This window comes from Thunnus thynnus, chromosome 20 (assembly GCF_963924715.1).
Source record: "Thunnus thynnus chromosome 20, fThuThy2.1, whole genome shotgun sequence".
Lineage (NCBI taxonomy): Eukaryota > Metazoa > Chordata > Actinopteri > Scombriformes > Scombridae > Thunnus > Thunnus thynnus.
The window spans coordinates 13,124,412-13,142,214 of record NC_089536.1 but is presented as its reverse complement, the minus strand read 5'-3'; the positions used below and the strand labels follow the sequence as shown (position 1 = coordinate 13,142,214).

The 17,803-nt window shown below is 38.8% G+C and overlaps 1 protein-coding gene across 4 annotated transcripts in view; it reads right to left on the bottom strand.

Annotated features, from left to right (window-relative positions):
* Positions 1-17,803, bottom strand: part of LOC137172174 (zinc finger protein 385C-like) — a 78,219-nt gene that overhangs the window by 27,157 nt on the left and 33,259 nt on the right. For 3 of the 4 annotated variants that reach the window (XM_067576464.1, XM_067576462.1, XM_067576463.1), the window contains exon 2: positions 14,948-15,223. In XM_067576464.1, the coding sequence (XP_067432565.1) occupies positions 14,948-15,223 (276 nt within the window). Of the gene's footprint in view, positions 1-657; positions 1,058-14,947; positions 15,224-17,803 lie in introns of those variants that run through there. The other variant, XM_067576466.1, reaches the window with a different exon arrangement.

The following is a 17,803-nucleotide window of genomic DNA, read 5'->3' as shown; positions in this document are numbered from 1 at the left end:
AACTTGAGGATGTTCTTCATGTACCATGTGTCGGTGACATGAATAGGTTTAACTTGGCAAAGCTAAGGTAATCCTACATTTAAAAAGTCCAAATGTAATCAGCATTTTGCTCCTTTAGCTGGAAAAAAACATAAACACAAATGACTAAAAATCCCCACACTGCCTTTATCTTTAACAGGCTCCAATTATGCGAGCTAATCTGGGCATATTTCCCTAGGGAGGCAAAGACATAATTGCCAGCAATCTGCACAGTGATATCAGCGCTGTTCTTGTGTGGCTTTAAAATGACTTGACACATCTGGGAACGACAGTGTTGTATGGGTCTGAGCTCCACACTTGGCATCATCAAAAGGGGTCAATTAGAAAAACAAACAGGCTTGGGACTCATTTTGTATGCAGGGGAACTGAAAGAGGGCAGATGGTAGGCAGGAGACTGACTCTGCCCTTGAGCAATGATGTGAAGTCATTGTTGTAAAACACACAGTGACAGGGGAGTGCTTGCATGCATTTAGGCAGATTAATTAAAAAGAAACAATAAGTTTAGACAAATTAAATAGATTTTTTTGTCAGCCCCTTATGAGGATAATGTCACATTCCTATAAATAAGTGGCCCTGACAAATCATGTCACCACCATCAGGGTAAACAAACAGTCTTACCTAACAGCATCTCCACGTGTTTTGTGAATCCTCTGCTCGCCACTCTCTTTTGTGTTTGACTCAGGCTTCGCCTGTCAGCTTGTCTCCCATCAGAGAAGTTCAACAAAAACCAACAAAGTGCCTCCTTACAGTCTTTCTTCCTATCTTTCGTCCACTTAAGGTTCTCTAAGTGAGGTGAAATGGCAGAGTCCTCTCTCGGTCAGTGACCCATCTTGGCTGCGATCCAAACTGCCTCAGCTAAAGAACGACACATATGTGCTTCAATTAGAAGCGTCATTTTCCGCTGAACACGCTGGCTTTTATGAGACGAAGGAGAGAGAAGAGCAAGGCGGACTGAGAGGCAGCGGAGAAGGAAAAGAGGCTGAGAGTGTGATGGTGAGAGTGTCTGAAGAGCGAGTGTATATTCTTCTGTGTGTATGAGCATGTAAGAGAGAGTGAAAAAGCCAGAGAGTGAGTGAGAAAGAGGGGAAGTGGAAGTGAGAGAGAGAGAGAGAGAGAGAGAGAGAGAGAGCTAGAGAGAGAGAGAGAGAGAGAGAGAGCTGGCAGAGGACTGGCTATTAACAACATGAATATCCCACATCTCCCCTTTCTTTTTCTTCTTCTTCCCAGCACCATTTCCTATTCAAGGTTCACACCTGCATGCTCCTTTAAGGACACTCAAATGTAATTTCCTTCCTGGCATTACTTGACAACAATAGACACCATTTATCAATCTGTTTCTATTCTGCTTACATCCCTGCTTAAAATGCAGCTGTGCTACATTATTCTAACGAGTTATCAACATCAACACGGGCACTAGGGCGAAACATTTAAAAGCTTTCAATCCCCATGATAAACCTCACATGCTGAGGTTATCAACACAACAGATACTATTGTTGTGATTCGTACAGCGGTCACGTGTTGATTGATTGCGAGGTCCTATTTGATTAGAATCAATTATTTCTACACTCTTGTTTACATTTCCAATAGGTTGAGTGTGCAGGGGTTTCAATCAAAACACCCGAATCACTCATGCAGCACCGAGTCATTATTTTTTCACTACCACACCAGCGTGACTGATATATAATCTTCATCATAATTAAAACAGCAGTGGTTTAGTTTTCAGCTGAAGTAGGAGTTACATTTTAAATGACCTGTTTGTTTACAGTTTTCCTGCAAAACCTGAGAGATTGTTCATGTTTTACATGGACAAAACATGCTTTTTGTGATTTTCTGTCATGTATATGTGTTCCATTTGCAAAGTTACCTCTACTCCCCCATCAAACTGATGTCAGATTGTTCGTGCGTGCCCACAAATGGCCGTCCGTTCCGCACTCTTTGTTTCTAAGGTTGTTGCTAAGGTTGTTCCACTGGCTGTTTGTGTTGTCCACTCGCATATTTTGGATAGGATTCAGGCTCAAACATATATGAATGTACATAAGAAGTTTATATTTCTAGTAAAGAACGGTAAAAAGAAGTGAGAATGTTTTTATCTAGCCTCTGGAGCTGGTGGAAGTCTTCTGAGGCACAGCTTTTAGAAGCTGGCCAATCAGAGCAGAGTGGGCTCATGAGGAGGGGGGCCTTAAAGAGACAGGAGCTAAAACGACCTGTTTCAGACAGAGGCTGAACAGAGGGGCTGCATGAAGGGTCAGTATAAGATATACGGGGAGTTTTTTTAACTGCAAAGATATTCCATCAGAGCCCAAGAATATATATACTGTATCAACCAGGGAATGTGCATGATACATCCCAAGACAGCATACCTTAACCTACTGCATATGGTTGCCCTGAGGCATCAGAAAGTCTTTTTGACACCCTTTCATTCAATTTTTACATGTTTCAATATCTGACGATATGTTTCTGACAAATCACATGAGTGACCGAAGTGGGTATACTGTTGCATTTTGGGGTAGCAACATGCTTTCAGGAAGCAGAGCCACATGTCTTAAAGTGCCATAAAAGGGTAAGATTCATTTGGCTAATTAACACCTCTAAATCAAGATAACCTAAAGATCCCCTCCAGACATTATTAAGATATACATAAAATACTCTATTTTGAATAATAATGTGTTTCTGATATGGTTTACCATGAAAAAAGTTCAATTATCTTATTAAAATCCTTAAAATTACATCTACTCCCTCTCCCTCATTAAAAATGTCAGAATCTATGAATATACAAATTTATACCATGGTCTAGGTGAATACTCTTTTCTGATTGGCTGGCAGGTGTGGCAGGTTAATCACCACTCGAAATCTATCTGCTACCCAACTTGTAACCATAGCAACATTAAAGAGCACAGCCGTCAAAGTTTATTCGTTATGAAGTTTTGAAGAATGAGACACAGCAGAGGAAAAAGAGATGGAGAAGAAAAGAAAGAAATCAAACGAAAAACAGCACAAGAACACCTGAAGAGCTTAAACTGATAGGGGAATAGAAGGATGAGATTTATACAAAAAAAAGGCAAACAAAATGGGCAGTTAATATACTGAGAGACTCTCTCTACCAAAAACAAAGATTATGCTTAAAGACAACTTATGTGAATTTTATGCCTCAGTTAAGGCCTGCGGCAAGTACAGTGTGGCAAGATATCATGTGCTCTGCAGGCCTCAAGTTTTCACATCACACTTGTGTAAGTTGAATATTGGACCAGAATTGGCTTCCAAACTATTTGTGATGTCACAAATCATGCTCGTAGGCCCGCCTCTTAAAATCTGATTTTCAATGAGAAAAACTTTCCATTTCGTGCAGATGAATGTGAAAACAGCCTTTTAGTGTCAAACTCTGCACAAACATCATTCTGCACAATGAAGCTCAAATATTCAACTGTAGGAAAAAGAAGAAAAACATTTTTGAGTGGAGGGGGACTTTAAAAAAATACAATCATGCACACAATCACTGAAGAAATAAATTAATGGTTTAAAGATGTATTTTATGTTTATACGCTGTATTTTCCTAAACTGTGATTTTTTCATTTGTTACCTCAAGGCAACGCTGTTCAGTTTGGCTACTTGTTAGGCCAAAGCCAAGCTCAATGATGGAGGTGTATTATCATGTAAAATGGTGAACCTGGGCAATGTTTTTGCTGTTTACTAACAGTCCCTGGAATTAGTGGACACATTTTATAGTCTAAAAGAGGAACTTGAATGAGTAAGGTCTTCTTGCTGTGAGGACAGTGAGTTTGCGGGCAGTGACAGTAAGAAAATCTGATTCATGCACACTTAGCATATTGATAGTACAGCTCTTTGTACAGCTCGGTGCTGATTTAAATTACTTGAGATTAAGCAACTAAAAGCGTGATGCTGTAACAGTGTGTTTATTTTAATGAACAGGTGGGAGAGATTATTGTTCACCTAATAGCTCAATCATTCTCCAGACAAATCTTTTGATGATTACTGTGTCGACACGCTGCAGAGCAAAGTTGGAGTCTGTGTTGCTCCGTCATCCTCCACTGCGATTCAAAACATGTTTACCTTGAATGGCTCTTTGAGTTGAAATATATTAACCACAGCAATGATCTCCGCATTACAACTGGACGATGATCTGATGCGTGATGAAAATATTTTGTCCAGCAGTCAGTCCAGTTGATCTGTACCAGCTACTATACGTTGGCAAGGTCCAGTTGCACTTGAACCAATGTTATTTAAGGGTTTATGAGTTGTGTTTTTCATTTATATACAGCAGTAAAACAACATGTCAGCCTTTATAACAGGTGAACAACTCAAAACTTGCTAATGGCTCCTTTCTTTGCTGCTTACATAATCATCTGATACATCATTATGAGGAGCCTTTTAATTATATCCAGTAGGCAGTGGTAGAAAGTGATTAAGTATTATTACTCAAGCGCTGTGTTTAAATGCAATTTCGATGTTTTACAACATAATGTTTAATTCCACTACATTTCAAAGAGATAACATTCAATTTGACAGCTCTAACTATTAGTTAGTAGTTACTTTGCAAATTGAGATTTAATGTACATAGGTTGCTGTCATGGCCCATGAGTTAAGGCGCTGTTAATGAATCACAACGTTCAAAGCAGAAAAAAGGGGTTCACAAACCCAAATTGCAAACTGAAGAGGGCATTGGCAAAACGTTTTTGCTCAAGTTTGAGGAAGAAAACTAAATAAAAAGGAACAATGTAACTGATTTGGGTGTGTGTACGGAAGTACAGAATGTAAAAATATCTTGACAGAGACCTGCTACACCATTAAAATGCTACTTACATGCTCATGCATCTATAATAATAATAATCCAGGTAACCAATATGTAGAATGTCCCCTTTCAGAGCATAAATATATATAGTATATTTTAAGTGCAGGGCTTGTAACAGAGTACTTTTGCATTGCGGTATTACAAATTTTACACAAGTATAGGATCTGGCGACTTCTTACAGCTTATTACAGCTTTCAGATGAACAATTTGTGGCCATTTTCACTGCAGACACTTTTAAAAAAAAATACACTAATCCCTCTTTTCAGACTATACAATGACCTTAAGATTCACTGCATCTGAAAACTCGACTCATTTCAGACACAACACCACCCAAGAGGCACCACTGAGACTTGTCTGTTTTGTTGAGGAGGGCGGGCCTTCATTACATTGTTATTCATTCCACAGGCACTATAATCACTTCAAATAAATGCAATTATTCTCACAGACTCTAACCTGAAACCCTGCCCTCAAATGTCATACGAGTGTTGTCAACACACACATACACACACACACACACACACACACACACACACACACACACACACAGACAATGCCTGTGTCTGCCCTGCGTGCTCTTTGCTGGCTCCTTGTCCACTTGAATAAGTGTGGTTTGGAAGCACAACACTGACAAACCCTGACAGTTTTACACTTGATTTCAGGCTGCTGCATTCAAATGAAAGTGCAGGGAGACTGCCTCGAGCAGAGCGGTCGTATGTCGGCTCCACGCAGCAGGCTTTCATCTTGCCGTGGACCTACTAAACATTGGTTCTGCATACCTCTATTTACCTATATGGACTCAGTGAGTGTGTGAGTCACATGCTATGTTAAGATAGATGTGGTAGACATTGACTTTGTAGAAGGACAGAGAGAGACAGAAACAAAGACGGGAATTGTTTACAAAGCCTCTCTCCTCTTAACCTATAATTTACCCCCTACCAAAAATGTATTCTGAATTTTAATGCTGTCACAACCCATTACATACATGGTTATAGGTATTATAATAATTACGCTTACCAAATATAGTATACATATGAAGATTCATCTCAATTCATCTCAGTCTCAAAAAGCAACATTTCACTAACATGATAAATCCAGTTTTTATCATGTTTGCTTTCAAGTATTCAAATATATTCACTGACTCTTCAGTACATGTGACTCTGCTTCACATGCAGAATAATGACTCATGTTCTCACAAACACAACCCTGATGCAATGCCATGAATACCAAAAAGGAACTACTTATTGCAGGTTCAGCTCCCTGGATAATTTCAGAGACATCCCTGACCTGTTTAGATGTCGTGACCATTGGGAATGCTGTAAAACAGGTGTCTGCTTTAAAGCTATGAGCTGCCGGAGGATTTTGGTGCCATATCTGCCAGCCACTTAGTCAAAAAAAAAAACTGGGAAATGGTGAACAAGCCATCATCACCCCCTCCTTTCAGTCTCTGCATCTCCCTCTCTAGCTTATACTCGTTCTTGCCGGCCTTGCTGACTGGTCGGTGATGACAGATCAAGACATCTTAAAAATGGTTGCTTTTTCTCAGCAGCCCTTCTGTATGAAATGAGGCCACGCACACAAAACTCCAGCTGATAAATGTCCTATTTCACAGTTCACAGAGTATGTTTCAGCGTGTATGATAGAACCTGTCTGTGTGTGCATATGTGCCTACAGGCTTTTATTTTTGTGGTACCATTTATCTACTGTACGTTGGCATACAGCAGACAACAATTCAACCTTCAGAAAGACAAGTCAATCACCAGTGGAGCTCTTTTTGAGAAATTTTGAGATTTTTCCATTAGTGTTGAGTCAATTTTATTTAAACGGTGCAAAATCACAGCAGAGGCTATTTCAGGGTACTTTTCAAATAGAACAGGTCAAGACCCAACATTCCCCATTCCTCATAGTGGGGGAGTGTCTCTCTGCACCCGTGGAAAATCTGAAGCAACCAATGACCGATTGTTGTGACCTTTCCAGTGCTTTGCATTGTTGGACACAGTAGGTGAGTTGACTGGTCGGATACATAGGCTGCTGGAGATTTTTTCTGAATCCAGTACAACATCTGGGCATTTTTGGCATTCTGCAGATTTTGCTTTTGTTTGCATACTGCATACTACATGCTACATTTTGGCTAAATCAGTACATACTGGTTTATGGGAAAATGTGAGAAACCATTGGGGAAAACTGGCTGCAAGGCTGAGCGGCGTTGCCATATCCAGCTCTTATAATTTTGTTTATGTTTTGAAAACAGCCACTGACTGAGTGATGAAGTTACACCATTGGTCAGCTGAATGCCACCACTTCCTGTATCTGTTTCAAATGAAAAGCTCTCTAACATTTCATACGGTCCAGCCAGGTTTTGACTTAGTTTTGTTTAGGTTTGATTTAGGGTGTGTGATTGAACACTCTTTGAAAAACCAAATCCAAGAAGAAATATGGATTTCTAGCTCTTGCAGTACATACTTTCCATTTTTAATTAACATTAATTTAAGATGATTTTTCTTCAGCTGCTTTTGGGTTACTTCGACTGGAAATACCACCACCAGCCAGTTGACAGACAACCTTCAAAGACATTTGACATTGTTTGATCACTAAGGTATCAACACACTGTGGGATGTATGTGACATATGTCTTGCAGATACAGTATATGTGGTAAGAGACAGGAAAGGAGTAGAATCGAAATCTCCCCCAAAGGGTTGTTCCTGTATTTTTGTGACTTTCCCCTCATTCAATACTTTCCTCTCATCTCTTTTCTTCTCTAAATCCTGTTGGAGGTAAATAAAAGGAACTTGCCTCCCCACTGATTCCTCCTCAAAATAGAGAGAACTATAGAGGCATTTTAGTTTATTGTTCACTCACGGTGCCACACTTGTGCAAATGAATGAATGCCATGTCAGAAGGACCACACCAAAGTGTCAGCAGCCAAAGTGACCCACCACAAATCTCTCTGTGTTATGTGGGAAAGAGGTGATGCAGAATAATACAAACTACGGTAGAACATTTCTTAAATTTTTACATTTTTGTACCACAACCATTTGTACTTTCAGCACAATTATGTACTCTACTGACCCAAATTATACATTTAAATGGTGGTGTAATTATTGAGAAACACTGAGAAAATAAAGCAGCCTTTGTCCTAGTCCTTTTTGTTCCAAAATGCTATTGTTGGCTTGGGTAGAGTGTAGACAGGAGACGTTTGAAAGACGTTATGTTCTCAAGGAAATCACTGATGGATTTTACAACTTATTTTTCTGTTGAAGTCTTAATTTTATGAGTGCGAGGGACGCGCGCTCCCGCTTCAGTCTAGTGAATCTCCCAATAAATTCTCGTTATATTCCATCATTTATCACATGGCAAACTCTACTGCCTATTTTATAGTCCAACTGTGCACAAACAAAATGACAAGACTTTAAAGTTACTTTTACAGCAACACAACTCCTGAGGTGCTGAAAGGGTAGCACTCGAACAAACTGTCTTCACCAGACTGACTGAAAGCAGAAATTCACTGAACAAAAATAGTGTTCAAGTAGGATCCATGGTGAGCAGATGAGTGTATAGGAAGAAAATTGTTGTTTTAATTAACTGATTCATTGATTTTATTAAAAGTTGTTAAGATATTTCACTCAGAATCACAAACTTCAACCTCATGCTGGTGCCACAGTAAAACTCAGAAGATCACTGACTCATTAGGATACATCTTCTGTGGATCATAAATGTCTGTATCAAAAGCTGCAACTCTACAAACCGGCTCCAATGCAAACCAATGGGTGACATCACAACTCGCTATCTCCATCTTTATATACAGTCTATTAAACCATCCCGTAGTTGTAGATATTTCAGTTTGGACCAAAGTGGTGGACCAATCAACAGGCTGAATCCATACAATCATGCTGCTAGCGTGGCTAAAAATGTACCTACTTGTCACTACAACACACATGTGACACAGAAACTTCATCACGTTCCTCTACACGCATGACACAAACACAAAGCATACTGAAAATGAGAAAAATGTAACCCCTGAGGTGAACAAACTCCACAGTAGTCCTGTAGATTAGTGTGGAGTGTAGAAAGTGGAAAGTGCTTTGCTCCGTTCCCTTTTCAAAAGGCCCCCAGTGAGAACAACCTTATTAAAATCTCTTTTCGTTTGAGCAATCACTTCATGAAGCTAAATAAAGGGAATGCTAGTTCAGCTGTGGGAAGGGAATGGGTATTATTAGGCTGGTTTAATCGCAGCACAGACTGAATTATACTAATATACACCTTAATTGACTTGGCTCGTCCTCTTTCTCTCCTCTCCACTGAAAAACAGGCAACAGGGAAATTGACTTCCTGAGAAAACTGTGTGTGAGACATTGTATGAGACCTCGTATTCATGTGGATTTGTTAGATTTGTGTATAGGAATTTTCCTTCCTTTTGGTTTACAAGATTCGGGAGACGATCTGTTTAGCTATTCTGCCAACTTCTGCCTGAAAACTGATTTGTTTTTTTAATCCAGTAGTGACTCATGTTGTTTTTACAGAATGTTGTTGTACATCAGCCACCACAGAAAATGATGCTCAGTGCTATAAATGAAAAAAATCCATCTATCTTGCACTAATGGTTCATTTATCCATGTGGTTTTCTGTTGGTTAGATATGAAACTTTAAGATTTGTATTGGTTTATTGATAAAGGCCACCGTTAAACAAAATTCCCTTAATAATCAACATTCACCAAGATATTGATTGGACAAAATATTCTGAAGAAGTACATGTGTGAGTCACAATTTTTTATAATTTATACTGCAGAAATATTAGATACTAAATAATTATGCATGCAATTATTGTGATTTTGATGTAAATATAACTAGAGTTGAAACAGTAAGTCAATTCATAGGTTACAGATATTAATCTGCATTCATTTTCATAACCAATTAACCATAATTTTCCAGCAAAAATGGCAAACTCTGGTTCCAGCTTCTCAAAAATGAAGATTTGTTGCTTTACTTTGTCTTATGGGATAATAAGAAGAATATCTTTGGGTTTTAATATGTTGGTCAGGCAAAGCAAGACATTTGAAGATATCACCTAGGATTTCCAGGCTATTATAGTGGCCATTTTTCATTTCTTTTTGACATTTTATAGCCCAAATGATATCAATCACTTGACAAAAATGACAGATTAATCAATAATGAAAAAATCATTAGTTGCAAATCTAAGTATGACAAAAGATACATGAAACCGGCAAAAATTACTGTCTATCTGTCTTAAAGGGACAATTTACAGGCTCTTGTCCATCGGCATTTTTGCTCCAAATACACCATTTCATGGCTAATTTTAGTACAAGCAATTGTTTGTCTCACTGCTCAATTTGCCTGTTAATTTCAATACAGCCAAAACAAAAGGGGTCAAGTGCCATGGGGTTCATTTAACCGGTTCAAACATGGCAGGTGTGAAATCACTCTGTGCTCTGCGTGGGGAGATGAGAGGCCCTTCACCCTGAGGGATTGACAAAATGAGGCCCATGAGTGAGCCTCATCTTAACTTTCAATTAGTGGATGAGATGGCTCTGACACTGTGGCCTGCAGCCTGGTTGGTTGTTCAAACTCTGTCAGTGCAGATGCTGTTGCTGCATCTCAAGAGGTGCACACAATGAAAGGCATTAAATAATGAACAATGAACACATTTCTTTAATTTTATTGGCATATTTTGGCACAGCAACATGTACAGTTGTCTCTTACTCCAACAGCTGCCTCTGGCTCGTTATGCATGTAGCTGTTCAACATCCTCAGTTGCACCCAACAGTGTAAGACCACCTACTGTATAATATTCTCCTGTCCTCCATGACTGTGTCCTTGATCCCTCCCACCTTATTTGCTTTTGAAATATATTTTTAAGCATCTAACGTCATGTCAAACCATTCCCTCTTTATTTCTGTCACAGTACAGTATCAACAGATTGTTGGCAGCTTATTTATATTTTCTAATTGTTTCGGGTCCCTCAATAAAACTATTGACACTGTGAAATCAGAGTCGTGGAATTATTATTCTCATTGATTCTTGTGAATGAAACTTTCTAACAAACTGAGCACATACAGAATAAGGTACCCTTAAATAGGAATTTGGGGATGTTGATTATGCAAATGATCATGAACAGGTGGCATTCAACAAGTTGTTCTCGCATGACGCTCAATGAGAAAACTTGACATCAAGACGAACACAAACTAAATGGACTGTTTTTATTACAGTTGCAGTGGTGATAATTGATGGTGTAATTCTAAATATGTCAAGATCCCTTCATTTACAGTACATTGAGGAGTAAAATATGAACATTTAATAGCCTTCATCACTGATGGTAGGGCCATATTTCCTTTTGTATTAAAGAAATGTGTCAGTAAGGGCAGCATTTCATCTAAGAGAACTAATTTCACCCTGCTGTCTCGCCAGCAAACTGGAGCAAATTGGAGGTGACATTGAAAAGCCCATATTATTCTCCAGATTATAAATTTCCTCCGTCAGATACACATGCTGACACAGTCTCAATGATGTGCTGCTGTTATTCACAACTGGACATACACACAGAGGTCAACAGATACATCCCCGTCATTCCCAGATCCTTATGTTAACCCTGTCCACTTTTTAACTTTAACCTTATTCTGAAATGATTCCTATTTCTAGGGATTTCTGATTTGTCATAGCAGGGAAATGCACAATACCAGGACCCTGAAACTGAAGCAGCTAAATAGAACCAACTACTTACATCTGTGCTTTTCCTACTGTAAGCTAATAAAGACTAACTGAAATCACTTTCCAGAAATATCCTTGCAGGTTTAAAACATGTTCCCACAAGGACAAAAGCACAAAATACAAACACATACAAAAACTTACAAACAGACAAGTGAAGTTAATTTGTGTTTAATTTGTTCAAGTAAATCCAACTGATCAGTGGTCAAACAGGAAGAGTTCATTGTGCAACAGGGAAGCTTAAAGGATGTGGTTTGTCAGTGTGTTTAACCTTGCATGTCGACTTTATCACCATCGTGTTTTAATGGTATAAGATCAATGAATTGCTTCAAGTTTTAGCATCACAAAAGGAAGCCACTCCAGAGCACCACACTGTCCACATGGTGACGTCATGCAGAAAAACTACAGTTCACCCCTCTGGATTGTGGGTAGATACAAACTCTATCTAGTTGTGGGTAATATTTTAGCATGCTAACATTTGGCATCAGTCGTGATTGCCTGATGAATATACAACACATAAACCGCACGTATAGCAGCAGGCTGCAGACATGCCTGCTGAGTAAGTACTCTCTTCTTTCTGCTATTCTGCAAATTGGCACTATTAAAAGTATTCCAAATGAGCTTTTAGCAGTTCCTGTTCACAATGTACTCATGGATATACAAACATCTGTCACTGGATTACTTTGATACTGACGAAAACTTAAAAATGTGATGATTTTCAGGCAAGTTCTGGAGCTATAAGGAGCATGTTTTTTATTATGATTTCTAAATGGATTTATGGATGTTAATTAAGTAGATGATAGATGACAATAATATCCTCGGGAAGTGTAAGTCACACTGAAGCTAAAAATATGTTTATCATGTCTGTGTGTTCAGATTTTCAGAGTTATGACTCTGAAAATCAAATCAGTAGCCGACTTCTCGTTGTTTTTAGAACACAGACATGCACCGGACACTTTCACCTCAGGCAGTATCTGTATTCACTTTTTTGGTTTTTGTTGTCTCATGTTTTCACCCAGTTTGGCATGACCCGATTGTCCTTGCTCTGCTAACTCCCTCTGTTGGCCCGCGGAGGTTGCGGACAGCCGCGTGTCTCCTTCCATATGGAGTCACCAGTCGCTGATTTTCACCTGCCAGCTACCAGAAAGTTTCACCAGGAGAGATGACATGCACAGAGGTGTCTGTTTCCGCACCAGAAAGCTGGACAGTTGGACATTGACCCAGATTTGCATAAATACTGGAGCACATCAAAACCCCTGATTTCAATGAGTCAGGAACTAAAAGTTGTTGCTAGAAGTCACCACTTTGTCTCCCTTCGTACTGGATCAGTCCTACACTTTTAAGTATGAATGATGATCTTCAAAAGCTATTATCTGACACAGAAAAAGTCAATAACATTCTGATGATAACAGAATGAGGTTGAAACAAGGCAGAAGTTAAACAATGGATAAAGTATTAATTTAATTTCATACACTGTGTTAGACTGGAGCAGCTGAATATGTGTGGTAAGCCTACAGAGAGAGACAGTCTCATAAATCAGCATTAAAAGTGCCATCTTACTGGCCAGTTGCTCATTACAGGTTTTTTTTTTTTTTTTTGTCTGAGTGCTGATTGATCAAGCTGGTCAGCGGGGCAGAGTGACACAGGTGGCGATGATTGAAGGTGATGAATGGCCCCTCGTCAAAACAGGTGTGCAGAAAATGCTTGGAAATGGCGATGAGCTCTTCTGGAATAGTAAATATATACTGAATGTGCAACACCTCCTCGTGTTTTGCAGATGTGAATGTTTACAAGAGCCGGACAGAGACAACACTATGAGTCAAAATAAATAAACAACTAACTCAATAAGGTATTTACATTTTCAAAGTGTGTTCTTGGTTTTCTCAGTCCATTATCTAACTTTCTTTTTTTACCAAAACACCTCTCCTAGAAAGCCTGAATTTGCAGAACTTGCAGAATCGATGTCGAGGAGCAACAAAACTTTTCTGACAGCTTTTTATGCCTCCATACTCCATATATTTTTCCTTTATTTGGCAGCTGGATTTAAAATTCTCTGACTATAATGCAGCAGAAAAACCCATTACAGTGTAGAGGCCAGACCCATTACCTGCTCTGTGACATGTAGTAACACTTACACTGTTAGCAGATACTGGGCAAGTGTTCTTGAAATCAAAATCTGCCACCAAGAGGCCTCAGACTCATAAACAAAGCAACTAAGCATCTGTTTCTGCCGCTTGTATACAGATCTTCTATAAAGGAGAAAATGATTAAAATACAAGGGAAGGATAAAATAACAGCACCACTGATAATACAAAAGCCCTGCAGTAAATATCAATTTGGGGAAGTTCATAATATTCAGTTTTGCTTCAGACTGGAAGAGTTGTTGATTAAACTGTGGCCAGTTTGAGACTGTAGTTTGAAGTGTTGTCTCGCAAATATAAAGTTATTATGAATCAATGTTTTCAAAGGTCTACGTGTTGTTCCTCTATCATCCTCTATCATACTAAGTATTACATTGTCACAATTCATGGCTGCTTTAATACCTAGTTTTGCAGTGTTTGAGACTGATGCGGCAGTAGACATTTTGACTTGACGTTAGATGAAGAGCACGAGTGTATTTAATAACATAAATGATGGTTCTGTCCCATTTAGGTGTTCCAGTTAAAGGGCCCTGGTGTGTGCGTGCTGGCTCACTGGGACATTGAAATGGAATGCAGCCATCATTAATGTTATGAGTCACACCTGTGCTTTTCCTGCTACGACAAGTCGAATCTCTGCTGAGGAAAAGGTCAACTCATACAGGGAATCCTAGTAATTTGTCTTAATTTGTCTTGAAAGTTTTGCTGAAGCTGACACACGTTCTAATGTCGAATTCATCTTAATATTACTCACTTTTGTAGCACATGATTTAACAATTATAATCTACAGCCTGAAAAATTACCCTAGAGTTAAGCATGAAAGTTCATTCTTCACCTTGGACATAGTTTCACAATTCACTCCCAGCTCCAGGTCTACTTACTAGCTTTTCTCAGAGTTGTTAATCATATTGCATGGTCTTCATTACCAAAGCACTATGGATGAAATCATGAGAGGTACTAACAAATCTGTCTCGATTAAAACTGACATAGCTCCATCCATTCATTAAGACTGTATGATATGACTGACAGCTCTGGAAAAAAAAGCTAGTCAGTGACATTTTCAGTAAAATCAATCAAATCAGCAACTGTATTTAAGGTCTATCTGTATGTTGACTATACCTTATAATAGCTTAATAATAATAATTCTCAAAATGACTAATAATCTACAGTAAATCCACATTTAACTGATCTTTTTACACTAGTGAACTAAATAATTATTGCAAAAGTGAAGTCGATGTGTCCCTACCTGTGTTGACAGCCTTTGCCAGTCGGCGTAGCCTCCTCTGGTGGGTCTTGCCCCTGTAGTGGATCAGTGCCTGGGCGCTCGAGTTCAGCTGAATGCTGCACACCTGGCACATAGTGGCACTGCCACTAGCTTGACGGCGCTCCCGTTTGGCCCTGTGTCCTGCCACCACCCTCCTCTCCTCTTCGTTGTCGTCCTCTTCCTCCCCCTCCTGTTCCTCTTGACTCTTGGGGGGAAGGCTGGTGTCCAGCCAGTCGGGGCTCTTGGGACGCTTCATATCTAGAGAAAGAAAAAGGTCATTTAGATCATTATTAATCAGAACTGGTGAGCAGTGTAGTGCCCATGAAAGACGTTTCACCCAGAATGTGAGGTATGTTGTTGAAGCCTCCACAGGGGGGCAACAGAGCAGCATGACTCCAGAGCAGAGTAGTATTGGTGTTTTTCTATAGTGTGATTCAAACTGCAATTTTATGTGCACCACCATTATAGAGCTTGATTGTTCACTGAAATGAAATCAAAGAGACATTTAATAGGAATACAAAGGATACTTATCACTTGGATTTATCTAGTAGTACATCCTTTGACCACAGTATTCAGTGTCGGCATGTACAAATTTCAATACATTCAAACGAACGTGTTTAAAATCGTTGACGTCCCATTAATGGGCTGGAATTAGACATCCATTAGCTGAAAAGACTGGCCTATCTCTGGCACACATCACAGCAATACAACAGAGTCGTGTACAGTCAGTAGATAAGTATCTTGTTCCAGCTTCTCTCCATTTATCACATAATAAAAGATTCCCAGGGTACACAAAGCGACGTGTTTCTTTGTGAGAGCACACAGCCAGATACCTGTAATGGCTGAGCGATTATGGCACCCTGACAGCATAAATCAAGCTGCAGCTTAAACACGAGCTCTGCTGTGAATGTGAAAATGTCACCCAAAGTCTAACCGAATTCTTTGTTTTGGTTTGTTTGGTGCTGAAACCATTATTTGAAAAAAAAAAAAAAATCTTTGATGTTAAAAAAAATTCAATTTGGCTGGTGGAAAGATGAAAGCGGAATGGAAATGTGTTCACTGGAATTCATCAGCCTCCGACCAGCAACAGAGACTTCAAAGCTGCAGCCCATCACCAAGATTATTTGAATGATGTTTTACTGCCGTCTGGCAGCGGGGACACGAGTAACTGCTGCAATAGAAAGATGGTGATGGAATAATGGTTATTTCAACACAACCAGACATGTCAAACATCTAACAGAATATAGGGCTGCAGCTACCCATTATTTTCACTATTGTTTAATCTGTCAATCACCTTTCCCATTAATCAATTTATCATAACAGTAAGTCTATAAAATGTCTGACTGGGACATAAAAGCAGCTCTGGAGTTTGACCCAGAGATGTTTAACATGTACAGCACACAAATACAATGTGGTCTCTGGCAGGGTTGTTATGAAGCCCTCATTTTTTCTCACAATAAAATATGCATTTAATGTACGTTTGACAGGCAACTGTGAAAAATAACAAGAACACTTAATTATAAGGAAAAATCAACCCACTCTGCAGATGAAAGTGTCAATACAAGGCTGCAATATAAAATCCCTACTAAATACTGACTTTTTACTGACTGTGCGGTGTAAAAATGTGCAATAACGAAAAAATAGAAGGTATACAAGGTATGTGCATAAATGCAAAATGGAGGGGTAAGGGAGAAGTACTTATATCATCATTCAGATCAATGGGATGTTGGTGACAAACATGTTTGCAGGACCAGACTCCTGCCAAAACAGAGCCGGCCAATCAGATCTCCTGCTGCTGCTCTGTGGGCGGGACTTCTGGTTAATTAATAATTAATCTTTTATCAATTCATTCTTTAATGGCAGGAATTTTAAAAATCTTTTTATTATTATTTTAACTGAGATTTATATCGTTTTTTGGAGCTGCAACAACTAGTCAATTAATAGATTAGTTGATCAACAGATATTAAAACTATTTTGATAAGTTATTTTTTAAGCAAAAATACCAAATATTTGCTGGTTTCAGCTTCACAGATGTGGTGATTGAATGCTTTTCTTTGTCATACATGATAGTAAACTGAGTATCTTTAGGTTTTAGACTTTTGGTCACACAAAACAAGACATTTTAAGACGTCATCTTTGATTCTGGGAAATTAATCAAGAAAATAATGAGTAGATTAAATCAATAATGAAAATAATTGTTAGTTGTCTATTTAATTGTTAGTTGACTTTTGGACTTGACTGTATCTATTTATTAATTGATTATAATTAAACACCATAAAAGTCTTTTAAGTATTTTAAGTATTTCAGTGGTATATTCCCTGTAATTCAGGTCACAGATTTTAAGTCTGCTGCTGCCCAGAGCCCAACTCGATGTCTTCAAATTGCTTTTTTGTCCATCCAACAGTCCAGAATGACTGAACAATGACATGAAGCAGAGAAAAACATCAAATCTTCACACAAAGGCTGAAACAAAAACTAACATTTATGCTCAATAAATGGCAAACAATTGATTGACCATGAAGTTGTTGTAATTGACAATACATTAAAGTACTACTTGAACTGAGCCAGTATCTATATTTTTGGCAACCTTTTTTTTTTTGGTTACTTATTGTATCACTGTGTATCACTGTTTGTGAATGCAGACACACATGTCATCTTTTGAAGTGTCAGAACAGATGATGCTGTTCTCCGGTCATCCGAGGTACAATATGTGTCTCGATTTTGTTAGACAGCTGCTGGATATGAGACTCAGACTTTGCTCTCGCCTCCAAAATCTTTTCTCCATAAATGGTCTGTCATCACAGAACAGTATTGATGTGTAGACAACAGACAGGGTCC